We start from the raw sequence: 12,559 nt of genomic DNA, 5'->3' as shown, positions 1-12,559 counted from the left end.
TTGGGAAACTAAGAGCCTGCGAGCTGCATGAAGCAGCCAAAACAAACAAAAACAAAAAAGCCAAGAGAGAAGACATAAAACAAAAAACCCCAAAATATTTTTAAAACCTGGTTTTGGAAAAACTGGACAGCTACATGCAAAAGAATCAAACTAGTCTATCCTCTCATACATACACAAAAATAAATTCAAAATGGATGAAAGACTTAAATGTAAAACCCGAAACCATAAAACTTCTAGAAGAAAACAATGGAGGAACACTCTGACATTCGTCTTAGTAATAATTTTTGGCATATGTCTTCTCAGGCAAAGGTAACAAAAGCAAAGACAGAAAAATGGGACTACATCAAATAAAAAGCTTTTTGCACAGAGAAGGAAACTACCAACAAAATGAAAAGGCCACCTATACTGAATGGGAGAAGATATTTGCAAACAATATATCTGATAAGGGGTCAATGTCCAAATTATACAAAGAACTCATACAACTCAACATCAAAGAAACAAAAATCTGATTTAAAAATGGGCACAGGATCTGAATAGACATTTTTCCAAAGACAGATGGCCAATAGGCGCATGAAAAGATGCTCAACATCACTGGTCATCAGGGAAAAGCATCAAAACCACAATGAGATAACACCTCACACCCATCAGAATGGCTATTATCAAAAAGATGACATATAACAAGTGTTGGCAAATGCAAAGAAAAAGGAACCCTAGTACAACACTGTTGATGGGAATGTAAATTGGTGCAGTCACTATGGAAAACAGTATGGAGATTGTTAAAAAAGAATTTAAAATAGAACTACCATATGATCCAGCAATTCTACTCCTGGTTATTTATCCAAAGAAACAAAAAACACTGATTAGAAAAGATATATGTACCCCTTTGTTCATTACATCATTATTTACAATAGCCACGAATATGGAAGCAACCCAGATGCCCATAAATAGATGAATGGATAAAGAAGATGTATAGTATATATACACAATGGAATATTACCCATAAAAAAGTGAAATTTTGTCATTTGTGACAACATGGATGGATCTAGAGGGTATTATGCTAAGCAAAAAGTCAGCCTCAAAAGACAAATATATGATCTCACTTACATGCAGAATCTCAAAAACAAATGAACAAGACAAAACAGAAAGTTATAGATACGAGAACAAACAAGTGGTTACCACCAGAGGTGAGGAGTGGGGCGGCGGGTTGGTGGGGTGGTGGCAGTGAGGAAAAGAAATAGATGAGGAAAATTAAGAGGTACAAACTTTCAGTTGCAAAATAAATGAGTCACAGGGATGAAATATACATTGTGGGAATGTAGTCAATAGCTGTGTATCCTTGTATGATGACATAGTATATCTAGACTTACTATGGTGATCATTTGGAAATGTATAGAAACACCAAATGGCTACGTTGTGTAACAGGAACTAACATAGTATTATAAGTCATTTATACTTCAAAAACAAATACAAAGGAAAAAGGATCAGACTTGTGGTTATCAGAGGTAGGCAGAACAGGAAATTGGAGGAAGGTAGTTGAACAAACTTCCAGTTATAAGTGGATATAAGGTACTACATGACTAATTAACGCTGCTGTATGTTACATATGATAGTTGTTAAGTAAATCCTAAGAGTTCTTATCACAAGTTATTTTTTTATTAAATTTTGTATTTCCGTGAGATACAATCATTATATTGTACATCTTAAACTTATACAGTGCTGTATGTCAACTGTATCTCAATAAAACTGGAAGGAAAAGAATAAAGTAGGATTTTTAAAAGCCCAAGACACTTAAAAGAGTTCAAAAGGAAAAGGCACTATTAATTGCATAATAGACAAAAAAAAAAAAAGCCCATGAAAAGCACACATGACATTATTAGGTTAAAAAAATCTTCTCTGGTAGGGCTGAATCTCTTTGCGGTTCACCTGAAACTATCATAGCACTGTTTACTAACTGGCTGTATCCCAATACAAAGAAAAAGTGGAGCTTCCCTAGTGTCTAGCAGTTACGATTTGGCACTTTCATTGCCGAGGCCCAGGTTCAGTCCCTGGTTGGGGAACTGAGATCCTACAAGTTGTGTGGGGTAGCCAAAAAGAAAAGAAAAAAACATCTCCAAAATTATGAAAATCAATGAAGAGTAATAGCCAAGGGTAGGAAAAGGCAACATTAATGGGATTACTGTCAATATTTTTGATCAGGTGAATGAACAAACAAATGACACAGACGACAAATAAAACCATTACACGCAAAGATAAACTGGGCATATTCTAAGCAGACACAAACTTCATCATATAAATATTTGGCACCTAATTCCTCCATTGTGAGATCAGAAGATTATATTTCACTCTAGTCTTTTGATGATCACACATCAAGCATAAAAATGAAGAATGCAGCTATTTATCTCAATTAGCAAAAATATGTTGCATTCCATAGACGTGAAAAGCAATTCCAGTCCCAAATAATCAAGAGCAGGTAAGCAAGTGTAATTGGATCAGTACAAATCTATCATCTCCTAGAAAATCAACTGAAATGTCTACCCTGTTTATGGAATGCTACCGATATCACTTTTTACATATGTTTTTTTACACTTAGTTGGCAGTCTGTACTGTTTCCGCTTACCTTGCCTGAACTTGAATCTCCTGCCACAGAGGCATGAGGCACATCTGCTGACCTCTTCTGCACTTCCGGGGTTGGACACCTCTTCCCCCTATCTTCTACAGACTTCTTGGCATCGGTAGTCTCATGTTCACTTTTACTTTGTCTTTTTACTCCTGTTATTTCTCTGCCCCTCTTTGCTGAAGTTTCTTTATCTTCTTTCCTGGCCTGTTCACTTTCTTTCTTTTCCATTTGTTCTGCTTTTTGTTGCTTCTCTGTGATTTCATTTTCTTCAGCTTCTTGTTCCTTTCTGTCTTTTTGTTCTTGTTCTTCCCTCCTCAGTCTCTCTTTCTGTTCCTCTTGCTGCCTTTCTCTAAGTTCTTTTTCTTGTTTGTTTTTTTCCATTAGAAGAACAGTTTCTGCGTGAATACGAGCTTTTTCTTCGTCTGTTAGCATAGCAGTTGGAGGGGGAAATACCGGTTTTGTGGAACGATCAGGAACAACTTTTTCACTCTGAGGAGACTGTTCCTCATGATCTGTACTTTCATATTTTATTCTATGATCTTCAGGCAACTTGATTGCCGGTTTTTTACTACGATCAATCTGTATCAACAAATAACAGAGAAAAACATCCTTTTGTTGAAATCCAGGAACACAATAACCTCAGTTCTTGATATCAAGTTGTGATAAAAAGAACCATCACTCTGTGGAGACAGTATCTGCCAAAAACATCCATTTGTAAATGACCTAATGTCAAGATTTCTCATAAGGCACTTGGCACTCACATCCTCTTGATTCCACACTTTAATATGTTCTGTGTATGAAGATTTCATTCTATAACATAAAAGAACCAGACCTGAGCACCCCTAAAGTTCCATTTCCACATACCCAACTGCCTACTCAGTGTCTTCACATGAGTATCTCACATATACCACAAACCTCATACGGCCAAAACCAAATTCATGATTTCCCCCAACAAACACATGGGTGTGCCCACTATGTCTTGCTCAAATAAAAAAACTCAGAGTTTCATATATTTCAGATTTGTTTCTCCATTCTGTTACCAGAGTAATCATTTTAAAACATAGATCTGACCACTGACTTAAAATCTTACTGTCAAAAACCACTGACTGTACTTAGATTACACAGACTTAGATCTAAATGTCTTGCCATGCCTGTGTGGTCTCTCTTCTGCCTATCTCCCCAATCTTATCTCATACTACTTGATATACCAGCCATACTTACCCTGCCCCCATCTTTAATTTTAATCTCAAAGATGCCATGCTTCTTCCCAAGTCAGGCCTTTATACTAGTTGTTTGGCTAGATAATGCCCACAACATTAAGTTTTAGCTTAAATATCTCTCCCTTAGAAAAGACTTCCCTGATCCCTAAGGACCAGCTAAGCCTCTTGATATATGCTGTCATAATACTCTATTCTTTTCCTTCTAAGTAGTTACTGGGATTCTGATTAAACAACTTTAATTGTTTAAAATCTTCCCTATTAGCACATAAGCTCCAGGAGGGTAGAGACTGTGCCTGACAGTAAATAAAATGTTGCAGAGAGAATGAATAAAATATTCCAGAACAACTTTCATAAGAGATAAGATACTAATTAAAATTGAGTAATTTACCTCAATTTAACAATATACTAACCCTACAAAATTGTTAAAAATGACCCTAACATCATTTCTTGAGACGTTCACTGAAATAAAAATGAGACTGTCTGCCAGTAACAACCTGTATAGTGTCCCTACAAAATGAACTGTATGTTTTTCCCATTAGAAAACACCACTACAAGAAGGAATCATTTCTCTGCTCTGCTCTTTTTGCCTCTTCATTTAAAAAAAAAAAACCTTCCCTGCCCCTACCCTTTTCTAAATTTATTTGTGAATAAAGTTAGAACAAACACCATGAGGATGAGGTTAACAATAAAAGGTGAACAGGGATCAAAATAAATGTTTTCATCCACATTTTCCACTCATCTTAAAAGCATAGCTATGATCATGTTACTTTCAAGTTTAAAATTCTTTCAAGATTTCCTTTCGCCTACATGACAAAATTCCAAGAGAGATCAAAGTCTCTCTTGATGACTTCTGTCCACTTTTCCAATCTTATCTATCATCACACTCACCTCTCTCCGAGAGCTGTGCCCAAGCCTGTCAGAACTACTTACCAATCCCAGAACATGCTTTGTGCCTTCAGTCATAAAATTTTTCCACTTGTTTCTTTCATCCTTAAATCCTACTCCACTCTTAAAGCCCAGATAAAACTACTACCTCCATGAAGACCTCCCTGATGATACCCACTCTCAGTCAGAACTTCTCTTCTTGATGTGTGTGTGCTCCAGTGACTATTAAACAGTATATATTATTGATACATATTATTGATTGTATTAAATAGTACATGTTTATCAAGGTACAATTCATAAATTGTACATATCTCAGAAAGTCACACAGGGATTATGGTTTAAATAACATGATTAAATTGAAAGGAAGTGCAATGTCATAAGCTCTTTTTAAAATTTCTTAAATTTTCATTGTAAGAAAAAATTATTCAAATAATTAGTCTTAAGATTTAATCCGAAATATTAAAAGTAGGCCTTAAAACATGAGGAAATGAACTGCTTTATTTTATATCCCCCCAAAATGACTAAATTTTCTAATCAGAGCCTGCTCCACAAACCAGATGTTACCTATTTCAAATATGAAATATTATTTAAATATCTGAGAAAAAAAATTAAAAATGGTAAAAAAAAATCTTACTGGAAAACACACAGGAAAGAATTAGTTTATCTTCCTTTAAGTAAAATCTAATGACAAGAAAGATGTTACAATTTTTTATTATAACATCTTTTATGTAAACTCTTTTAGACAATTATTGTTAAAATATGCCTGTAATTTATGTGTCAAAGTCTAAGGAAATCAAACTAAAGAACTATTTCAAAACCAAAATACTGACATCATACATCTATCATCTGTAAGTCAAACCATCTGGGAAAATACTATGAATTAAATTTATAATATACACCTGCAAGTGTTGTTCAAGTTCATTGTGCTAATACTGTCTTTGGAAGGAATGATGCTAAAGCTGAAACTCCAGTACTTTGGCCACCTCATGCGAAGAGCTGACTCATTGGAAAAGACTCTGATGCTGGGAGGGATTGGGGGCAGGAGGAGAAGGGGATGACAGAGGACGAGATGGCTGGATGGCATCACTGACTCGATGGACATGAGTCTCAGTGAACTCTGGGAGTTGGTGATGGACAGGGAGGCCTGGTGTGCTGCGATTCATGGGGTCGCAAAGAGTCGGACACGACTGAACGACTGATCTGATCTGATCTGATCTGATACTAAATGGACCGAGTTAGGTTTAAAATTCTTTCAATTATCTATTCTGAAATTGCTGTGGCAGTAAGACAATTACAATGAAGTTTTTTTAATGGCAAAAATGTACCAATATACCAAAAATAGAGGAATACAGATTTTTTCAATCTTTTTCTTTCTAAAATACTGAAGGTACATATACACTGGATACATATTGCTATACTATATACTTAATATAATATTAAAAGAAAAGACATAATAAAATTAAAAGAAAACCAAAAACATACCTGTGGAATATTCTTTAAAATAGGCACTGGCTGAATTATGGGTGAAACATCATATTTAGAAGCAGCAATTGGTTCAACTGGAGCTGATATATTCAGTGGTCCCATTCTCTCATCTTGACTGTTTATCAATTCTGTATTTTCACTGATTTCTATAGGAGGTATCATCTGGGCAGTAGGTTTAGAAGGAACTGATTCTTCCAGTGAAGGGTAAGTAAAGTCCACTAAAATCCCCAAAAGATAAAAATATTATGGAAAGAAGAGCAAACCCCATAAACAGTACTTCATGTCTCATGCATGTTCTATGTCGTAGTTAAAGTAAGCAGTGACAACCACAACAGTCTTAATGAATTGATAAACATTAACTTTCAGACTGTGGACATCTTGTATTTTTGTATGCCTAAAAGCAACTGCTATCTAACAGGACAAATGCACACACAACCAAGAACACTACCCTGAGAACAGAAAATGTTTAAAATTTTACCAAAGCAATTTTAAACAAAAATTTTCACATACATACATGAGATAGACACCTCTTCATTCTTGCCTCGTGGAGGTGGCGTAACTTTAGCATTTGTTGTATACTGTGGATAACAAAGGAGCCAGTTTTCATAGCCTCCTTCTAAAACCAAAGGTTCACTGCGCAGGACAGCTTTACTTTCCCACTATAAAATAAGGAAATAGTATGTTTAATAATATGGCAGCAGTCTCTTGACAGCTAAAAACACAACAAACCTGAATATTAAACTGTTCTTAAAAGATCCATTTCTTATAAATGATTACCAAAAAAAAGAGACAGCTGAATTCAAAATTCAGCATTTAATGAAACAAATGGATAGATCGGGTTTTTAAAATCACACAAGTAATCCATGATCTTAAAAGAAAAATAGGAACACAACTTAACATACAATAAAAATCTTCTGTGATATAACCTCATCACCCAGAAATAACACTCCAACATTTTAGTTTATTCTTACTGTTTTCTATATATACTTTTTCATTTTTTAAATAAAATAATGAAACTTATGCTGCTTTTCTTTTATACGATCATCTATTATCCATAAAGAGCTATATCATCATCTGTAATGACCAGATAATATTCTGTTTTATACAGACACATACACACACACACACCAAAACTGAATCAACTGTTTCAACAATTATTATTTTTCCTAATTATAAAAAATGCTGAGATAAATGCTAAAGATCCTATACATATGCCTAATTGACTCCATTAGGAAAAGTTCCCAGAAGTAAAGAGGGTAGGCCAAGAACATTTTAAGGCTTTTAATACATATTGCTCATCTTTGAAATGAACTTTTAAAAATATGTTTGTGTATTTCTGTACAATAATTTCCTAAAACCATTGGCTTAAAAGATGCCATCAAACTGCCCTTCAAAAAGCAATGTCAATATACAGATTTACCATCAGTGTATGAGAACGCCCATTGTAAGTCTTTATAGTTTTTACCAAACTGGGGGACATACAATGAGTTGTATTAGCATTTATATGTGAAGTTTAACATCTTTTAATACATTTAGTAACCCTTTATAGTCTATGGCTTAATCTCATCTTTTGCCCATTTTTCTACAGACTGCTATTTTTCTTAGTAAACAGTGAATGTACTCTGAGTATTAAGGAAAATAGGTTTTTGTCTTGTTACAAATATTTCCTCTGACTTTTTATTTGTGGTATTTTCAGTACAGTCAAATATATGAGCCTCTTTGGTTCAGGATCAAGGTAATAAAAACATTTATCAACGGTTTTTCCTGGTAGTTCATTGTTTGATTCAACATATTTATGTCTTTTACCCATTTGGAATCTAGTGTGGTCTAAGAAATAAGGCAGAGATCCTCTTTCTTTTACTTACAGGCTAGCCAGCTCTCCTCAAACCAGTTATTTCAATCCATCTTTTCCTCACTGATCTGTTATGTCATCTTTATCATACACTAAACTTACAGGTACCTTAGGCTTACCTTTATGAAACTGTCACTTTTTTAGTGAAAAGTAGGTAAATACTGGCAATTTCATATATCAGCCTATACCTGGGTATATTCTGCGATTTCCTACTTTGAAGCATGATTGTTTCAAGGCTTTTAAGACCGCTGTCCTGGAGGACAATGTTCCATCAACTGACCCTCCGACCAGCACACCGAGTTTTATTCTTACCACATGCTTACCAGCATTTAGTGCTATTCAATAATTTAACATATTAAACCAAGTATTATTTTTATCTCCGTTAATCTGATCGAGACAGTGACAGTAACTGTTTGGATCTGCATTTCTGATTACTAGCATGCTGGTATTTTTATGTCTTGTCACTTTCACATCTTCTATCTATGTCTATCTGTGTCTACTACTTACTTCAGCATTTTACCTTAAGTAATTGTATTTATTTGCAAAAACTCTTCAGATTTTAGGTGTTCTAAATCAGTGCCATATCTGTTGCAAATATTTTTACCTTCTGCCTTCAAATCGGTACATTTTTTCACACCTAAGTTTTTATTTTATTGTTGTATCTATCAGTCTTTTTTTCTTAGTGATTTCTTCCTTTATGTTTCATAACAAAAACAGCATTTTCCAAATAATTTACATTTCTGAAAGTTCTAATTATCCTATTAAGATAATTTTAATATTATTGGGTTATTCAAAACTAGTCTTTTAAATTTGAATTTTTTAAAAGTCTACAACCAAAGCATGATGGATCTTGATGTCGTTAAGATAATCAACTAGTCAACATACCCTTCTAACAACCAGAGAAGGCTTGCAATTACAGTAAACTAACAAGGAAACTTGCTAACCTTGAAAAGTGCATCTTTCAGACTCCGTAGAGTTGTCCCAAGTTGTAAATCTTTTGCAGAACTAAACCAGTCAAGAAGGACCACAGAATCCACACTCCCCCTCTTCTTCCATGTGTCTTTAGAATCATCTGGGAGGTTTGCTTCAATCCAACTAGCAGTGACTCTGAAATGTATTAACATTTGTATTGGGGCAAAAGTAGATGAGAGGTCCTAATATACTATTATAAGACACCAAGTTTTGTTCTACAGTCTTTATCATACCATAGCAAACGTTTTTTCTTTTTTGGCCATGTCATGGGGCTTCTGGGATTTTAATTCCCCAACCAGGGACTGAACCCAGAGCCCTTGGCAATAAAAGCAGAGTCCTAACCACTGGACCGCCAGGGAACTCCTCATATCATAGCAAACTTTAAGACAGCTTCCTTTCTAAGGTCAGACTATATGTTAAGAATAGCCTAAAATGTTTAACACCTTCACTAATGCATAATATTAAAATATATTTTAGTAATTATTAGAGACTGAAAGAAACAGACTCACTTGACCCTTAATATTAAAAAAAGGGGTGGGGAGGCAAAAAATAAAAACATAGGAACTCATTTGACTACATCTCAGTCAAATATAAATAATGGAGGAGAGGGGGTAACACTTTTATATTTCAGTTCTCTTATACCTATACAGATAATTAAAGTAACCAAATACCAAAATGCTTATTTAACAAACACATACAGCATTTACCATATGCCAGGTGCTATTCTAAATGTTTTATTCTCATTGACTCTCACTAGATCCTCACTATACTCCTATAAAATAGGCATTATCCTTATAGATGGGGAAACTGAGGCACAAAGGGGTTAGTATCCAAGGTTACAGTTGCCGCTAGCTCAGGTGTACACTCTTAACTGTTGTGCTGTGCTGCCTACTACATCATCATCTGTGAATCATACCAAGTCTACACTAAAGCACGTTCTTCACTTCCTCCTTCGCTCACACAAAAGCTTAAATTCTTACCTAAAGAGCCCGATGCATGGCTCCTACCTCAAATCCTATTACCTGAACATCCTTATCCCTGCTTAACTAACTTATTCCCCTCAATCCCACTGCACTCTTCGCTGCCTTGTGGCTCCTGGTTTTTGCAGGCATGCTCCTGCCTAAGCGCCTCTGCTCCTACTGTCCCCTCTGCTGGAACCCTTTTTCCTCAGGTAAGTGCATCACTCATTTCCCTTATATCAAGGTTAGCTGAGGGATAGCTTCTCCATGAAACCTTCATGGATTAAAATGTGTAATACTCACCCCAACATACACACTTAATACAATCATCTCCATAGCACTTATCAGTGGCAGATGTACATTTTAAGCTTTATTGTCTGTCTCACCTATCCTACCATCCTGTTAAAACATAAGCTCCACGAAGCAAAGATTCCTGTCTGTTCAGTGATTTAGCCCCAGCTCTTAGAACCACAGTAACTCAGCCCATCATGAGTGCTCAGTAAATATCTGCTGAAATGGAATGAATAATAGAGATTTGTACCTCCAGGTAAGGAACTCCACACTATTCCTAACAAGGCATTTCAGGATTTAACTGGTGATGTTGTCAACGTGGGCAGAAACTTGTATTCTAAGTAAAACTAAATGGTTTAGATAATTTAAGAGAAAAAAATCCTGTTCCTATATAATAATGTTGGTTACCATATCTTCTAGGAAATAAGGGGAAAAAAATATAAAATACTGTTTTATAGTTAAGTCCCACTTGATATACAAAGATTAGAGATTAAAAGGATGCTTGGTCAACAAAGGAGGAGGAAAACTGAAACATGATATTCTTAAGGACAATTTCTGACTCTAAGGATATATTTGCCTAAATACACTTTGTCTAAAAACTCATTAGTATTCTTCAGAACTCTAGTTTAGAAAACAATAAAATCATTCAGTACTCAAACTCCAGTCTTTCAGGTACCCCCTTCACAAGTTGCTACAATTCTGCTCTCCTTTGTCTACTGTGTAATGTTTTAACTATTTAATTGAAAGTAAAACTTTACTTGAATTGTTTTTAACAGGAAAGTGTATGTTCCTATATGCATGAAAAAACAGCATCATGTCCAATAAATAAAGGATAATCCTAAAAGTAAATAAAACAGATCAGTGAATTATGCTATGTTCACATAATAGATCACCAAAGAGCAATGAGAATAAACAAATTACAACCGCACACAATAATATACATGACTCTCACAAACGCAAGGTCAAGTACAAGAAGCCAGACATTGAAGACTTTAGACTGTATAATTCCATTTATAGAAACTACAAAAACAAATCTGTTGGTGGTTCCCTTGGGTGGATGGGGTATATGGATAGCCACAGATAGGTAGCATAAGGGGGGCCTCCTAGTGTGATGGTAATGTTCTGTTTCTTGGTCCAGACACTAGCTAAATGGATACATTCAGTTTTTGAAAACTGACTGGGCTAAATACTTAGGATAAAAGTGGTTTTGTATGTATACAATACTAGTAAAATAGGTATTCACCACCAGCTAGCTGTAGATACTGTTACCTGTAGAGAACTCTGAGGCCTGCCCTCTGGCAAGAAGGGGATATTAACAAATACTAAAAAGGAAAGCTAGCACCAACTGAAACATCTTTTAACTAATTCAGAAGGACTGAAACAGAAATTAAAAGGTAATCATTTTCTTGGTATGCAATTCATTGATCTTCAGTCTTCAATCTAAACTCACCTTGAGTTTCACATTAGTCAAATTCTTGCATTTTGGGAAACAGTTAAAGTCAACAAAAGTCACCAGCGTTCTGTTAGTATAGGTAAGACCACTGAAGATTAATCATAACTCTGTCTTTTAAAATCCTAGAAAAAAATATTCATACCTACTTGATTAGACTATGCACTCTAATCTCATTTTTTTCCTTTTTAAAAAATTCTTATTTTATTTAAAAATTTTTTTTCTTCTTTCCCCCACTTTGTCTTTCTTTCTAATCTCATTTTTAAATAGCATATTTGCAAAGTACTCTATTCTTCAGATTGAGCAATTATAAGCCTCAGCAATGTGCTAGAAACTGCGCAAAATTTATTACCGAACTTTAAAAATGTATCTTTTTAAGATCCCTTAAGTTACACCATAGATTTTAACTAATTCAGTAGCATAAACTAAGACCTAGAGAAGTTATATAATTTTCATAACACTGATAATAATGAAAATAGCCATGGAACTGGAGTTCTGGCTCTGTCACTATTATAATAATAGTTTCTAATATACAATGTATTCATGCAAGTAACTTTAAATTCTTTTACAGGTTAAAGGCTTTTAAAAAAAGAAAGAAAAAGATTAGTAGGTCCTTACTAGTGCCAGACACTGTGCTAAATGTATGCATATGTAAAATCTGTCATTTAAACTTCTCAAAACTTCTCAGATAGGTGGTACTATGGGCTTAGAGAGGTTAGATTACTAGCTAGAAGTAATGTAGCTAATAAGTGACAGAGTTACACAGTCTGAACACAGCCTGATTTTAGAACCCGTATTTTTTTCTTAATCACTTAGCTAACCTGCTAC

At 34.8% G+C, this 12,559-nt stretch overlaps 1 protein-coding gene across 1 annotated transcript in view; it reads right to left on the bottom strand.

The window, feature by feature from the left end:
* Nucleotides 1–12,559, bottom strand: part of USP8 (ubiquitin specific peptidase 8) — a 51,585-nt gene that overhangs the window by 9,446 nt on the left and 29,580 nt on the right. The window contains exons 8-11 of the mRNA XM_005892169.3: nt 9,004–9,166; nt 6,722–6,866; nt 6,205–6,425; nt 2,618–3,196 (exon numbers count right to left, since the gene is read on the bottom strand). Of these exons, the coding sequence (XP_005892231.2) occupies nt 2,618–3,196; nt 6,205–6,425; nt 6,722–6,866; nt 9,004–9,166 (1,108 nt within the window). The remainder of the gene's footprint in view (nt 1–2,617; nt 3,197–6,204; nt 6,426–6,721; nt 6,867–9,003; nt 9,167–12,559) is intronic.

This window comes from Bos mutus, chromosome 10 (genome assembly GCF_027580195.1).
Source record: "Bos mutus isolate GX-2022 chromosome 10, NWIPB_WYAK_1.1, whole genome shotgun sequence".
Lineage (NCBI taxonomy): Eukaryota > Metazoa > Chordata > Mammalia > Artiodactyla > Bovidae > Bos > Bos mutus.
This window is presented reverse-complemented; position numbering and strand designations above follow the sequence as displayed.